The sequence below is a fragment of the Bos grunniens genome, chromosome 26 (genome assembly GCF_055505025.1).
Source record: "Bos grunniens cultivar Pamir isolate PY7600 chromosome 26, Bosgru_T2T1.0, whole genome shotgun sequence".
Lineage (NCBI taxonomy): Eukaryota > Metazoa > Chordata > Mammalia > Artiodactyla > Bovidae > Bos > Bos grunniens.
The window spans coordinates 19,688,834-19,705,906 of NC_141190.1; the positions used below are offsets into that span (position 1 = coordinate 19,688,834).

Here is a 17,073-nt window from a genome sequence, read left to right on the forward strand (position 1 = left end):
GAGACCTCAGCCTCCAGATCGCCCTTCCCCAACGTGGTGAACTGAGTGTTTTTCTGTGCTCAAATAAGCTGGTCTGGGAGAGCATGGATCTGGTCATCTTTTATGAGCACATTAGTCTTCTGCCTAATATAAGCTATTGAAAGCACTCAGCTACTTGGGAAGCAGCAGAAAGTTGTTAGATTCAGTTGTGTCTTACAGCTCTGATGACCTTTGATTTGTACCTTTTTTAAAGATGGTTTTGGTCAACCAAACCATTAAGGGCTTACCCTATCAAGCCCTTAATATTCTCTCAAAGTTGAGATAGGTCTATTTTCTTGGTTCAGTTGGGGTGTGTATGTGTGTGTGTGTGTCTGTGTGTCTGTGTTTGGTGGTTGGGTGTGCTTTCTCTAAAACTCTCCCTTGCAGCCACGTGACAGATGATGATTGCTTTCTCTGGTGCCTAATACATTGCTCTCCACTCAATGAATACTGTTACCTGACTCCCGTCCCAACCCTGGGGGAATCTGGATTCACAAAGGAATAGAACCTTCTTACAAAATCTGGAGTATGATTGCAATTTTACTTTAGAAGTACCCGCTTCCCAGAGGAATAGCTAGTGATTGATGCCACTGTCAGAAACCCAGATGCACACACTCATACATCAGCCAGGAAATTACATAAACAGCTCGCCCAGCAGGCCAGCACTGACTCACCCACTTGCTCCCCTATGGGAGGAGAGGTGATATGAAACCCAAGGCAACAGCAGGGAACAGACAAAGGAAAGGAGTTAGGCGGGACTGGGCTCTCAAAGGTCCACAGGGTTTTTTCCTTCCTCATCTTCTGCCGAGGGCAGCAGCCACAGGCCAAGGTCTGTAGTTACTCTGCTACGCGAGCAGGATTGTGGGGAGTTGTATCTGTCCTGGGCACGCACCGTCAGCTCGTTCTCATGGTGCGTGGACAAGGCTGCAGACAGCTTCACACACATGCATTCGTGCTAACACAGGTGCGGGGGACGTCCACTTCTTCCCTTAGGGTGGGAGTGACCTACTTAGGCTAAGCTCATGCTAGGGTATTTGTCTCTTTGGAGAGCATGTCAGTGTTGATTCCAGCAGGATGGGCTGGCAGAGACTGGTTGGTTGCTCAGAAGATGCCTGAAAAAATACTGATACCATTAGGGCAGAAGAGTGGAAAGTAGTCTGGCAGGCCTGCTGGTGACTCGTGAGTGTAAGGGGATTTATCGGTAGCGGCAGGCCAAAGCGTTGACGTTCTTGACCACATAAAAGCCCATGGTGACTGGAGGCATGACCAATGTCCGGCCGGCCCGCAGGGGGCGGGGCTTCAGTTCTGGGAGGGTCCCATCGTCCACCATCACTAGGGGCTGGCCGTTCAGCTGCACTGACCTACAGTGAGAAGAAACAGCATGGGACTTGTTATTGCCTTGAAAGGAAGCCATGGCAGCAGAGCCTGGGCAGCCTCAGCTTGCCCCTGTCCACTGACCGTGCCCAGACAGTGACCACTCACTGACACCAGCTCTGCCCAGCCTTTCAGCTGGTGCTTCACTCAAACAATGCACGTGAACATCCCAGCAATGCTCTGAGGAAGAAATGGTCCTGGTCCCATTCTCCCTAGTGTGGTTAAGTGACTTGCCCAAGGCTATACATCTTGTAGTCCTGGGAGCCAGGATTTAAACACAGGTAAATGGCAACCCACTCCAGTGTTCTTGCCTGGAGAATCCCAGGGATGGGGGAGCCTGGTGGGCTGCAGTCCATGGGGTCGCTGAGGGTCGGACACGACTGAGCGACTTCACTTTCACGTTTCACTTTCATGCATTGGAGAAGGAAATGGCAACCTACTCCAGTGTTCTTGCCTGGAGAATCCCAGGGACCGGGGAGCCTGGTGGGCTGCCGTCTCTGGGGTTGCACAGAGTTGGACACGACTGAAGCGACTTAGCAGCAGCAGCAGCAGTCCGGTTCCAGAGACGCATCATTTATTCAGACAAATAAAAAGTCTCTGAGGCAGAAGCAGAAGTGTCTGATGCCTATTGTTTTAAAACCATAATAGCAGTCCAGTTGGTGGTGTTGAAGAAGACTCTTGAGAGTTCCTTGGACTGCAAGGAGATCCAACCAGTCCATCCTAAAAGAAATCAGTCCTGAATATTCATTGGAAGGACTGATGCTGATGCTGAAACTCCAATACTTTGGCCACCTGATGCGAAGAACTGACTCATTTGAAGCAACCCTGATGCTGGGAAAGATTGAAGGCGGGAGGAGAAGGGGACGACAGAGTATGAGATGGTTGGATGGCATCACCGACTCAATGGACGTGAGTTTGAATAAACTCCGGGAGTTGGTGATGGACAGGGGAGCCTGGCATGCTGCATGCAGTACACGGGGTCACAAAAAGTCAGACACAACTGAGCAACTGAACTGAACTGAACTGGACTCTTGTACCTGAAGAGTGGAATAACACACAGGCTGAAGACGGCTCCAGAAGTTCCTATATAACTGCATCTTCATTAGTTTATTTGAGAGATGAGAGAACTGACATCGTGTCACTTGTCCCCGGCAGTTCTAAAGGAGGACAGTGACTACGTAACCACCTACCTTCCTCTAATCTGAGCACGAGTTTCCATGTCTAATATTTAAAGGATGTTTCCATTTTAGGGACACCATGAAGTAAGTGACAAAGCAGGCACCTGTGACCCCAGTTCACCTATCCTGTTTGCTTTTATCCCTCCTGTGTACCAGCCAGCTTCAGCCCTGAGAAGGACTTAGACAGCAAAGGGAAATGGCTCATCACCCGTCTGGGGTCTGTGGTACAGAATCCAGACAAGCTCCCAGCTGTTTCTGATGTGACTTGGGAAGCCACGCACCCAGAATGAAGCTCAGCTCTTTGGGTAAGTAGAAAAGGCCAGAACCAGGCCACTAGCTGTAAATAACGGCTGCAAGGGACTTTTGGAAAATCCGCATGACAGTGTCGACTGTCTTTGGGCCTCGCCCAGCCTCCAGTGGGGTGACACTGCAGTGGTATCATCTGAGCTGCCAAGAGAATAAAACTGTTAGAAACTGATAAGAGGTCTTGGTTTCGCATCCCTTCTGTGCTCTGAATGACAGATGGGTTTAGAGATTCATGATCAGACCCCCTGCTCAGCAGAGCCGTGAACTCCTTGAGGTACATGAAATATAAATTGCTCCAGGGAGAGCGGGGCAGAGTGGCAGCTCCAGGCCCAGCCCGACATGGACCAGTTCCGGCCTGGTCCAAATCTGAAGGGCCTGGGGCAGCCCCCCTCTCTTGTTGGTATGACTGAGGAATGCATGAACAAGCAAGGGTCTCCTGCATGGAGAGCCAGGCCTGCCTCTGGAAGATGCAGAGGTATAAGAATCGGGATCTAAAGAGCAGTGTTGACCTCCTCAGAATTCGAGAACTTTTTATAACCGTCTCTGGTGGAGACAGCATATTCTTCACTGTCTGAGCCACCAGGGATATTGGTTGGTTAAAAAGGTGACTCAGGTGTAAGCAGAACCAGGGAGCATGACCAAGATTCTGGACTGATCTCTAACTCCAGGAGCCGGCCACTGACTTCCTAGATGGCGGTTGCAAAGCTCTTCATCACACTTCCTGCGGTTTTGCATCTGTGAGAAGACAGGCGATATGGGCTGTAGAACGAATTGAAATGAAATATAAATGTCAAAGTGCTTTGAAAGCATAGTGAGCCATTACGTGGGAGACAGTGTTTTCTGTCGTTATTCATGGTCATGCCGGGTAGGTGAACTTTTTGGTCCTTGTACTGTGACACGGCGAGTTTCACGGCTCCTCTCCTGAAACTGTCTTCCTTTGGCTCTCATGGTAGCGGTCTGTCTGTCTGCGTGTCTCCCTCTTCCTGTTTCTCTCCTTCATTTTTGCATGCCATTTCCTTTTCAGGGGGACTATTCCCTTACACCTGCCTCTCAGATGCTGGGACTCCTGGTGCTTGGTCCTTGGACCTCTCTGCTTTCCATACGACACACTCCCACTGGATGCTGTTACCCACACACAGGACTTGGATTACTATCTGCATGCTGCTGCTCCCCAAATCTGTATCTGAAGCCTGCATCTTTCTTCTGATTTACATACCTCTGCTTAACTGTCCCAAAGGAACTTCAAAAGTCATTGTGTCCAAAATCAAGATCTCCTCGAATCTCTGACTTTTTAATCTCTGGGCTGGTTCTACCATCTGTCGGATTACCTAAGCCATAAACCTGGGAGTCATCTGGGTCTTCTCCTCCAGGTCCCAGGTATGGAGTTGCTGCACGCATGCTCAGTTGCTAAGTTGTGTTTGACTCTTTGCAGCCTTATGAACTATAACCCACCAGGTTCCTCTGTCCATGGAATTTTCCAGGCAAGAACACTGGAGCCTGTTGCCATCTCCTCCTCCAGGGGATCTTCCCAACCCAGGGATCAAATCCATGTCACCTGTGTCTCTAGCACTGCAGGAGGATTCTTTACCACTGAGCCACCTGGGAAGTTGCTAAATCCAACCAATTCTACCTTTTAATATTTTTCAAATCTGCTTCTTCCTCTTTCTTCATTGCTATTATTTAGTTCAGAACGAACCCATGACCTGTTTCTGGCCCCTGGCCTCGCCTTCATCCCCCATGCCAGCCACATTGCTGAGAGAGCCATCTGTGGCTGTCCATGCTTCAAACTCTCCAACAACGCCATCCCTTCCCTTAATCCGGATGATGAAGCCAAGCTCTGGGCACCTCCCCAGTCTCAGATGCTGCCCCTGCCCCTTACTCCAGGGCTAACTGTAGATCACAGACCTCTGGAGGTGGGTTTGGGGTGAGCTGGCAGTCACTGTAAGGACATCATCAGTGTATGAATGAACAGACTGTTCCTGATGAAAAACAGTTAAGCTTTGTACATAAATGAGGTAGATCTTTCTCAAATGAAAAGGTCAGTAGATCCTGTTGGGAATAAAATACATGAGTTCATTTAAAAGAACAGTAAATATTTTTCAAATGCAAATACCTGTAGACACTGCTGGGATAAGAGATGAGTTCATTTAAAACTGTTGTAAAATTCCTAATAGGTATTTTGGGAAGAAGGGGGCATCATGTGCTTTTATCAAGCTAAAGATTTTTAAAGGGACAATTACTATAATGTGGGAGGGCCATCGACATCTGTTGACATCACAAAGGATTCCCAGAACTCGAGGGTGCATTTTGCCCCTGCGTGATCCGGGTCATCGTGTGTGGTACTCCCTCCACCTGGAGCACAGTCAATCTTCCTCCTCCGTGGGACAACTGTTCTGGGTCCCTGCCGAGCCTGCTCTTTTGTTGTCCCCTCTGGGGAATCTTCTCTGAGCCCTGGGTCAGCAGCCCCGACTATGGGCTCTCTTTTTCCCCAAACTTCCCTCTAACCACACTGAATGGTAGGACTTGCCCTGTGCCCCTCACTGGGCTGCGAGCTTGGTGAGGAAAGGAATGGTGCCTTCACCCTGAATACTCAGGTTCTTGGCATAGAATTGGGGTGAAATATTTTCTGAACGAGCGAATGGACTTTTGAGGCCCTTTCACATTATTTCTGGTATTCCCGGGCTGAGTTTCTCCAATTCTAAAGAGGCTCCCTGGACATTCGCTGTCTTTACAGATTTCATTAATGTACCAATTACTCTTGCTCTCAGTGGCCCTGGAGATGTTAGATAAGACCTGAATTATCGCTGATTTTCACAGTCACTCACTAGGTACCTTATCCCAATCAGACACAGACCATTGATCATCGCTAGAGTTTTTCATCTTAAAAAAGATCTATATGACCATCTCTTAGCTAAGCCAACATGAGCTGATTTTGTGAGACTTTAAGTCCTCACATGTCCTTATCTACAAAGTTCCTTCATTATAATGATGGACAGTATGCTATACCACCTCCATTCTATTTTTCCTGTTTATGTTTTTATTGTAATATTTATCCTATTACCCAGTTAAGTCATATCACACTAAATATCGCAATTATCTTTCACTTCTATGCACTGAACAGTTTGCAAACATATCACGTGAATGATAAAAACCACTGATTATTGAGCACTGTCTATGCCAAAGGTGAGATGCTGTGATTTACTCTATTGCGTGAAGTCCTCACAACTACCAGCCAAGGCAGGTGTTAGCACCCCTGCAGACGGAGACATTGACGTTTAGAGGGATCTAAGACTCACCCAAGTCGTGCAGCCGTTCAGCGGTGGAGCTGAGACGTGCCTGCAGCATTATACCTCCCTTGTGACTGCTAAAGAGCCCGGTGAGGTACATAGGCAAGTATTATTATTATTATTTTAACTTCACTATTGAGATGAGGTCAGACAGGTTAGGTGGCCTGGGCAAGGTCACACAGCTAATAGCTGGCTAAGCTTAGTCTTGGGTTCAGGCCTCTTGACACCTGTTTCTATTATTTGTGTTGTTCCCCAATTCCACATGGCACTCACTAGGATCATGTTTCTTTCTTTTAAAACCTTTCTTATCATATTTTCATCACATTCTGGGACCTCTTTCCCAGCCTGTGACTTTTCAAACCAGATGCTAAATGATCCAGCCTACGTGGAGCTATTTTTCTTAATTCCCTAGCTGCTGAGGGCTTTTAAATTATCCAAATATTAGGACAACTGTGCTGTTTTTTTTCTTAAATCACCATCTGTTTTTTCAAAGTCTGAGCTGCTTTGCAATTCCTAAACTTGTTTTCTTTACACTGCATGCTATTTGAAATGGGATTCCAGGTCTCAATTTGGAGTCAAGCCCTCTGCTCCCTGGGTCTCTGTGGGATCCCCCTGGCTAGGTCACCATCCACCCCCCACCACCTGTCTACAATCTCTGGTCTCATTAAGGTTCTTGCTAGCTGTGGACACTGAAGTAAGCTTTCAGCTCTTCTGATGTCTCAGGGAAGCAACTCTAGTGAGCATGCTCTTTGCCAGTCTTGAAGATAATTTGTTGGTCTGGCTCTGGGTGGATTTTTGTGGGGACAGAGGCAAGGGAAGCCTGTGTATTATTGGGAGCAGCCTGGGGAGCTAGTGACAGGTTTCTGCTGGCATATCTGGGGCCTTGAATGGGAGGTGAAAGGTCTCAGAGATAACTAGTTCCATCTCCACCACTTTGAGAAAGTGATCTGCCTTCTGTGAACTTAGGTTTCTCTGTCTGTAAGACAGACTAGGTGAACCCTAAGATTCTTTCTGGTTCCCATACTTTTCAGGTGGGTTGCCCACAGTCTAATAGCTAGCTTGAAGCAGAGTTTAAAGCCAAATTCAGTGATCCTGCACAGGTAGAAATCTGATTATGACGTTCACCTGTCTAAATGTTCAGTAACTTCCTGCTGGTCTTAGAACATTCTCCAAGGGCCTTGGGAGACCCCATAAGCAAGGCCTTAGAGGCTCCCCGAGCTCCTGCCCACTGAAGCTCCCCACTACCCACTACCTCCTTTCATTCTGTGTTAAGCTTCCTCCAGTCACAAACTCTCTACTCTCAGGGCTTTTGTACATGTCATTTTGCCTGGAACTTTCTCTGTACTCCCTCCCTGCTTCCGGCTTCCTTTTCTTTACTAATTCCTACCTGTCTTTCAGGTCAGGTGCCCGCAAAGTACTCCCGATCACCTAGCACTTCTCTGTCTCTGCGCTCATCACAGTATCCGGCTTGCTGACTGCCTGTCAGCCTCTCCCCTAGTTAGGAAGACCCTGTGTCGGTCCTGCTCATCCTGCGCTCTCCCGTCCACCAACTCACACAGCAGGTGCTCAGTAAAAGAAGGCCTGGATGTAAATATGTGGGTAGATAAATCACAATCTGGAAGGAAAAGACACTAGGGTGGGAGGACAGAGACTTGAGTTACAGTTCACATTCTGAGCATGACACGTGAAGGTCTAGCAATGTCACAGTTGGCTCTGGTTTGGGGTTTCTAGATTGTTCAGGGAGAGAAGGAGGGAAAGATGGAGTAGGGAGCAGAAGAGAGGGAGGAAGGAGAAGAGAAAGCAGAAGGTGTAAGAATCTGAGTGGTGGTGGGGACACTGGAGGGCATAACCCTTACAACCTCCTAGTTCTAGCGCCAGCGGGCTCGCCCGCCTGCCACTAGAGGGCACTCTTGCTCTTCACAACGGTGCCGAGAGCCCGCGCGGCGGCTCCCAGGCAGCGGAGCTCCTGCCTCTGCCCTTCCAGCCCGCTCTCCAGTCCCGGGGAGCCCCGGAGACGGGCCCGGCGCTTGGCCTCTTGGAGCTACAAACCTCAGGATCAGTCCAATCCCGGCAAAAACTTCGTTGCGGTCCATTAACCGCCTCCCACCCCGCCCTCCCCCCCCCACCGCCTCCATGTGGCTAATATTAAGGAACCATGCAAAATCCGCAGCGATTCCTGCTGGGGGAGCGGCTTCCTCGCCGGCGTGCAGGGAGGGGCCCGCGCTCGTGCGGGGCTCCCGGCGCCCCGCTCTCCAACCCCGGTCCTGGCGCCCCGCCCTCCCGCCGGCAGCACCTGTGTGCGCTTTACAGGCCCCCCGAGGTCCCGCTGCCCCTGGAGGCCCCCTCGCTGAGTTAGGAAGCTGGTGTGTGCAGCTGCCCTGCCCTTTTCCAGGTCAGGGGCAGGTTAGAGCCGGGAGGGAGCCCGGCCGGGTTTGAGGACAGAGGAGCCTTGCTCCGCTCCGTTCCCCTGCTTCTCCGGGAGAGGCTGTGCATCTGGAGTAGCTTAGACAGGAGGGAGGTTCCTTTGAAATGGCCGTGAGAGACTACCCGCTGAGGAGGACTGCTCACAAGTGGCTGCAAGCAGCCTCGTGTCTCCTGGTCCCCACTTGCCCAGCTGGAGCAAAGGCGGTAGGATGTTCATGACCCTCTGAGAGAGCTGCTACTCCTCAGGGGTCACAGGGAAGATGATTTCCTCCCAAGGGTGACCTATGAGCTTTTTGCTCTGCCTGAAATCTGGTAGACTGTCAAAAAGCCTGATGTGTCTTCCAGGCCCCTTTGAATGTGGCCTCCTCCACCCCAACCTTATCTGAGAGCCCCAGCTGGAAGAGGGGCACGTTTTTGGCAGCTTCTTTTCAGCATGCGACATCTCAGATTTATTCTCTGTGCTGCAGTCATTTCACCTGCTAAACTAATTGTTCTCTTTTTTAAAATTTTCAGTGGCACGTGGCTCAGTGCCTTATTGCCCAGGATAGTAGTTTAAATGAATTCTTGTCGAGTTCCACTCAGTCAGTCTCTATTCTCATGTGGCTGCTTGGACACTCCAGTCCCTTCCTCTGATGTTGTTAAAGAGAGGAGACTGAAAAATGGGGGTGAATGCTTCCTGTTCCCCTTACCCCTCAAAAAGCCCTCATCATATATGAAGTTCCTGGCCACTTGAACAGTTTAAGGTGGATACGATCACTTTCCCTAAGTCCTACTCTTTGAGAGCATATTGAAATGAGGAGTGTTGATCTAACTTCTTATATCGCTCAACAGGGAAAACACTCGGATTCCTTTATGCAAGCAGAGCTGAGGATTTTATAGGCAGGTTGTCAGGGATATAAGCTTTTCCTGTTGGCAGTTAGGTTTGGGAGTCATGATTTGAACTGTGTTCTATCCAAGTCTGTGTGATAATGGTCTAAACCATCATGGGATCCTACCATCTGCTTCTAGTGGTTCAAAATAACTTAGCACACTTGGCAGAGAAGATGAGAGCTTAGCTAAGGAATCTGGATTTATACTGATAGTGTTCATTTCCATCAGATGAGAGGGAGTCATCTGGGGGCACTTTGGGAAGAAAGTTTGATTTTGTGACCATCTCGGAGCTCCACATCTTAGGTATATCACACTCAAACCACGAGAGAAACCAGCTACAAAAACCATGGGGGCTTCCCAGGTGGCATAGGGGTAAAGAATCTGCTTTCCAAGCAGGAGAGTGAAAGTGAAGTTGCTCAGTTGTGTCCCGCGACCCTATGGACTGTAGCCCACCAGGCTCCTCCGTCCATGGAATTTTCCAGGCAAGAGTACTGGAGTGGGTTTCCATTTCCTTCTGCAGGGTATCTTCCTGACCCAGGGATCGAACCTGGGTCTCCTGCATTGCAGGCAGACGCTTACCATCTGGGCCACAAACACTTGAAGGAGATGTGGGTTCAATCACTGGGTTGGGAAGATCGCTTGGAGAAGGAAATGCCAACCCACTCCAGTATTCTTGCCTGGGAAATCCCATGGACAGAGGAGCCTGGCAGGCTATAGCTCATGGAGTCACAGAGAGTCGGACACAACTTAGTGACTAGACAACAACAACAGCAACACTGTAAAGGCTCGGCTTCTCGGATACCTATTCAAATACATTAAGCCAACGGGATAAATACCTCGGTTTTATCAGATTTTGACAGTGTTCCCTCAGTGCACATGAGGAGCACTGGCATACTCTTAAAAGGGAAAAATAAGATGTCTCAGGTGGCACAGGTTCTGCTCCAGGGCCCATAGATGTCAGCGTGCAAGGAGTGTGGTGATTCTGAGTCATTCTTGAGGTCACTGGGGAAGATGTAGGCTGCCAAGTGTTTGCTGGGGTTTGGTAACTGGTCCACAGCTTGGTGCTCCAGCCCCTTGTCTGGAATGAACCAGATCCTGTTGTGGACTCCTGATGCTTGGCAGCCAAAGAAATGCTGACTCAAGGCCCTGGCCCTGCTATAGGGATGAGGTAGCTTAGGACTTTTCAGTTCCTTGAGGCTTATCTTGGTCTGTCACCTAAACCAGAGCCTCTGGAAGATGAGGAGAAAGGAGAAGACAGGGACCTTTACTTTTCTGCCCACCAGAACTGCCTATGTATTCAGCTTCCCTGCCCCTCAGTGTAGAATCAACTGCTCGGAAACATGTTAGCTTTGCTCTGAAGTGCTCCTTCACCAGAATTTCATCTGGGTCATCCGGAACAGAGTGGAAATCTCTGCCTGCAACGAGGGTGCCCATGTGAGTGGAGCTGGGGTGGGGACACCACAGTATTGATGCTCAGCTATGCAGAGAGATTCCAGCTGCTAGGAATGATCTGGAAGAAAATGTGTTCTGGAGCTGAGAACAAATGAAATCTCTCAGAAAATAACAGTGAAGACGTTGGATTCCTAAGCATCTTGGTTTAAGATGTCAAGTCACTGTAAAATATAAAAGTGTTTTATAATCCTCTAATCTGTACAGTGATCTGTACACTACTAATCTGGGAGTTAAAACAAACAAACAGTAAAACGTTTGGGAGCCGTACACATCTTTCCACTTAGTCATAGAGAGAGCTCCCAGGGGCTCCTGGCATGTTCACACCTTTGGTAAAATGGCTTTGTGCCTGCATGAAGAATAGAATCTGGGTGAAATCAAAGATGCAAATCAGCTGGAATCTTGTTCCAGCATTTTTAAAGGGACAATAGTTCTCAACTTTGGCCACATATTTGAATTAACTTGGGAGCTTTAAAAAAATACTGGTGTCTGGGTCCCAGCCCAGAGACTTAGGTTTAATTGGTCTTGGGGACGGCTTGGGCACTGGGGTTTTTAAAACTCCCCAGGTAATTCAAAGTGCAGCCATGGCTGAGCAGCAGGAGCTGATGAAGAAACAGTGGGAATATGTTTGCAGCTGGGGCAGGGGTTGGCGGGGGGGCAGGGAATCAAATAGCTTTCTAACCATTACATTCTGAATTTATTTTGAATAAACAGATCTTTTCTTACTCTTTTGGAGTACCATGTAAGAGGCCACATTTTAAAAACTAAAACAAAGATGTGAACTTTTCAAAGGCGAATTTCTTGTTGAATAGTCAAAAGTGGGCACTTTTGCTATTTCTGCAGAACTGCCTCATTGCATGCCTTCCCTGTAGTGAGTTCTCTGGTGGGATGAACGTGCTCCTCAGCATGGACCAGGGACGTGTGTGTGTGTGACTTTACAGCAGGAATTCAGGACCAAAGCCGATGGAGCATTTGCACAGATAACAAACTCTGCGTTTCTTCAGCACTGAAAAGAAAAACTGCTCTGCTTGAAGGACAAAGTCTCTAAAGTCATGTAGATTTCTCTCCGGTCTTGGGCTGTGTCACAGAGAGCTCCACACAGACCAGGAGTGGCTCAAGCTCTCTTCAGGCAGAAGGAACTAAGGGGTTAAATATATCCGTCAGTACCCTCACTGTATTTTCCAGATATGTATATAATTATTTACTTAGGTAATTCTGTGTATGTTGGCTATAGTTGCTAACTCTTTAGGAGCCACCAAACACCCTCAAATGAGCACAAGGGTGAAAAGAATCCAAACTCCTCTAAGTTTTGATGAGTAAGCTTTCACTAAGTAAAATTTGGAAGGCGTATTTCTCTATATATTTACTTCTCTTTATTTTTCCTACAGACTGACCCTGAGGCTTACGTATATCATATGTATTTATATTTATACTTTCGCAGCATCTATTTCAGACCTTCTGAACTGGAACACTGCTTGGACTTTGCTGGTTAGAAGTATTACCTTTCTGTTCACTCATAACCATTTCATGGATCTCCCCAGTCCCAGGCATCTCTCTTCCCACTCTGTGCTCCCAGTCTCTGAGTCTGTTCTCCCGAGGGCCTCTGAGTGGCCTTTCAGAAGAGCTACAGGTAACATGCTTCCATCTGTAACAGCAGGGCCTTTTCCTCCAGGAAACAGCAGTCTCTATCCTCTTTTTTTCCCCCCTGACATTTTAAAACTGACACCTGAAGCCCTGCAGAGGTTAACAGATTTCCTCACACACTCTCAGCTTCAACAGCACTATTGTTCCTCACATCTTACAGAACATCAAAGCAAATTCCAAATGCATTGAAGAGATGAATATAACAAATGAAGCAAAAAAGAAACTACAGAAAGTAAAGCTATGTATTTTTCTGATTTCAGGAATATAAATAAACATATAAATGGAACAGAAGGAACCACAAAGCAAAAGATAAATTTAACTATATAAAGAGGGAACACTTCTGCATGTCAAGATAATACCTTAAAAATGAAAGAGTTGGAAAAATAACAAAACGCTGAAGAAAATATTTTAACACATGGTAAACATGATTAGAAAAAATGTGCAAATCATTAATAAAATGGATAACAGCCCAATAGAAAAATAAATAAAGGGGATGTAGAAAATTCACAAGAGCAATAAAATACTAATAGACACAAAAATTTTAACTTCACTAATACTTAAAGAATACAACTTAAAATAGTACTATTCATTATGAAGTTAGAAAAGATTTTAGAATATTACTGTTCTGCATTGCTGAGGTAAATTGTAATAACAAAATATTCATATTTCCTACTTTTCAGACCTCTACAACTAAGCTTGTATGAGGTAAGAAAATTGAACGGTTAATTATAAGAGATAAGGTTCTATGCTGCTGCTGCTGCTGCTAAGTCGCTTCAGTCGTGTCTGACTCTGTGCGACCCCAGAGACGGCAGCCCACCAGGCTCCACCGTCCCTGGGATTCTCCAGGCAAGAACACTGGAGTGGGTTGCCATTTCCTCCTCCAATGCATGAAAGTGAAAAGTGAAAGTGAAGTCGCTCAGTCATGTCCGACTCTTCACGACCCCATGGACTGCAGCCTACCAGGCTCCTCTGTCCATGGGATTTTCCAGGCAAGAGTAGGAATGGTTAAAAAGCTGAGAGACTTGAAGCCTGAGGGCAGACATATTGGAAAATTGTTATAAGGATGACATAGATTTCTTAATTTTTCTAAAGCAAGGGTAGAAATGGAAAGAAAATGCACTTTGGCCACAAGTAAGGAGGATCTTTCCTATAATCAGACTTGACTAGTTCTAAAGTGGGCCAACTCATTTTCAACTCAATTCATGAGATGAAGAGTCTCATCAAGCACAAACTGACAGGCTTTTTGTCAGGGATGCTATAGAAGTACTCTCAGTACTTTCAGAATTCCCTTTTCTAAAGTCATCTTTTAATAACAGCAGAACTTTCATAGAATGGTTTATTTCAAGAAGAGACTAAATGATCCCAGACAAATGAAGATAATGGAAACCTGCAGGGAGTACATTTGGTTGACCAGTGTTCAAAATTTCCACCAACTAATATCTGCAGTCTAGTACTTAAACACTTAGACATCATGAGTCTGCTGAGATGTATGGAGTAATGGCCCTTCAGTCCCAGAAAACAGGTCTTTATGTTTTGTTTCTGAGTGAGAATTCTAAAAGGTAAGGTTTTCCCCAAAGCTCCTTTTGCCATATCTGTCCACGTCCCAAAATAAATGTGATGCTTCCTGTTAACTGTGGTGGGTCCGGCAGTGGCCAGTTCAGCCCTTAGGACTTTTATTACTAGCCAAACTCTGAGTTTGGAGATGAAGTATCTTAATGTGGTCTGTTCCAGCAGGGACATGAGGATATTTTTAACGTCTTAGCACCTGGGAGTTACTTCAGTATTTTCAGAACCACTATGTTTGGCTAACATCAAATGACACCTCTCTAAAGGCATGCAGTTAGATGCCAATGTTTTCCTTTGATACAGGATTTAATGAGGGTGAAATCAAAGCAAAAGTTATATCCCAGAGAGATGAAAAAAATAGCAGTATGTAGAAAAAGGAAAAAAGTATGTTCATTTCTTTGCAGAATAGGCAAAAAGATTCTTGGTTCATAATAGGAGGCTTGAAATTCTTTCAGTTAAAAATTATGGCAGCTGAAGGAGAGGCTCATGCAGGTATGAAATTTGATCATTTAATATGAAAATTATTAGCCTCAAAGCAGAAATATTCTGCACCTCTCTCATGGCACCACCCACAGTCTACTTCCTGTTAGTTTTTTGTTTCTAATAATAGAGCTGAACTTTAATCCCTTCCCCTCAAATGAACCTATTAAACAGCTCTTGAAGGTCAGGTGATGACGTGGCCTGGCATTAAGACAATCAAGAAATATCACATTAAACTTTACATTCAGACTTTCCCTCTAATTTATCTACTCGGGTTTCCTTAGTTCTTATTAGTTATGGGACCACATTCATTAAGAATTTAGCCAGATTAGTTGCCACTGCAAGTTAGAGTGCTGAAGAGAAACAGTTTTGTGTGGCACAAGTAGGATCTCAATCAAGTTGATGAGTGGATGAGGATAGGTACCCTCATTTCCCTGGGAAGCCTCCTCTGACAGCTTCTTTCCCTCTGAGGAGGGGGTCCATTAGGTTTAGGGAGCTGGCAGTGTCTGTGTGCTCTGGGTCAGAATATAATATGCTGAGAGTGATTTTTAGAGACCTCAAATCAAACCAACTTACAGTCACTCCTGGTATTCAGTAATCTTTGTTTGAGAAGAGCATAGAAGAAACAGAAGGGAATTCTTCCATCTAGTTGAGAAAAAAATAGTTTTCACTAAAATTTTGTGACTTGGAAATGGAATCTTAAAAACAGCTCAGAGAAGAACTTTTGATGAGGATCTGAAGTTAGGATTTTTGAAGAAAAGTTAACGGAACTGGGATGAGTTAGCCTAAAGGAGAGAAAACTGATGGCTCACCAAACACTTTTCTAATCAACTCATAATGTATCATGAATACATATTATATTCGTAATTCTAAGATGGAATGACCTCAGTGTCATGACAGAGATTGGCTATCAATGTATATGTATATATATTTGTATATTTATATACAAATATATATATTTGTAAATAGTGTATGTTTGCAATATCATTATAATTTTATACTACCTGACTTTTGGGGTAGTGCAGCATTGAATAAAGTACAGTTGACGCAGGAGAACTGGACACTAGGCACTTTCTAGCTCTATCAGTTACTAGCTGTGTCACTCTTCAGTAAGTCACTTAGGGCCCTAAAATTCCATTTCTTCAACCCTAAAATGCTTCTTGATGCTGTTTATTATCTATAAAGTCCCAGTCACAGGCACAGCTGGCCCCAGTGTTCTTATAAAATTAAATGTTCAGACAGGATTGAAACTGTGGGCACTCCTTTCCTAGGGGTCTTTAGACATAGGGCATCTTCTGGTCCAGATGTCCTAGTCACAGACAGGGGGCAGGGGAGTGAACCAGACCGCCTCAAAATGTTAGCCCACCACAGGTTTCTTAGCATCAGTGTGTCAGAATAAAAGAACCAGCATGATGAAAGTTGTTTCCTTCTTTTCCAGTTTTTGGATCATTCTCCCTCCAAATGGAACTGAATATGACACACAGGGAAAAATGCTGGGATCTGACCAAACCTGCTCCTGGTTTGACTTTCCCCTACAAAGTGAGTCCTCCTGTTTTGTTTTGTTTTTTAATTAATTTACTTTTTAATTGAAGGATAATTGCTTTACAGAATTGTGTTGGTTTCTGCCAAACATCAACATGAATCAGCGATAGGTATACATATGTTCCCTCCCTCTTGAAATTCCCTCCCACCTCCCACCCCATCCTACTTCCCCTAGGTTGTTACAGAGTCCTGGTTTGAGTCCTCCTGTTTTTTGATACAACTTGCCTTCTTTGGCCCAACTTTATGTTGCCTTCCTGTTTGTTGAAAGACATTAGAGATATTTATGTCTTGGGAGAGATGATTCCCTAGAGGATGATGTTCATTGATTTGTGGTCACATGAGGCATTGGGCAGATTCCCTAGTGGATGGGAGAGCTGCACCAAAGTTGCTGTTAGACTCACCTAGAGGGGGAACTATTACCGTCTTAGGTGTGAATGGCTAGTCCTTCTTTCAGAAAGATGAGAAAGCAGTGAAAATGGCAGGGGAAGGACCTGCAGCTGGAGATTTTTTGGACAGGAACTGGTCTGGTATTACCACCACTTTCTCTTATAGCATCGTTTCTTTGTGTGGCCTTCTGATGGCTTGAAGAAGCTACTCTCCTGGTGACCGTAGAGACTATAGGCTCCAAAAGTGAAGTGGGAGTTGAGGGGAGGGGATGGAAGAGAATAATAGAATCTTAGAGTTTGATGGGAAGCAGTGATCTTTCACCTCAACCTCCCACTGAGTAAGGAATCTTAAAGCACCCCTGAGATGGCCATGTTGCTCATTCTTTGATTAATAGTCTACCTCCTAAGGAAGCCTGTCCTGTCCCCAGTTAAACCAGGCAAGCCTTTGAAAAATGAGCTCATTTTGTGGTGAGCTCTTTCTCTTTTAAATTGTAGTCCCTGGTTTTCTGTCATTTTAGAGGATCCTAGGCCAAATCTGTTTCCTTTCAC

The 17,073-nt window shown here is 46.0% G+C and overlaps 1 protein-coding gene across 3 annotated transcripts in view; it reads right to left on the minus strand.

Annotated features, from left to right (window-relative positions):
- Nucleotides 1-540: 540 nt before the first annotated feature.
- The window catches only part of HPSE2 (heparanase 2 (inactive)), a 715,384-nt gene continuing 698,851 nt past the window's right edge, over nucleotides 541-17,073 (minus strand). For all 3 annotated transcript variants that reach the window (XR_015155159.1, XM_086377175.1, XM_086377177.1), the window contains one exon: nucleotides 541-1,379. Coding sequence is in view for 2 of the 3 variants with exons in the window: in XM_086377175.1 (XP_086233301.1) it covers nucleotides 1,214-1,379 (166 nt within the window). In the remaining variant the exon portion in view is untranslated. The remainder of the gene's footprint in view (nucleotides 1,380-17,073) is intronic.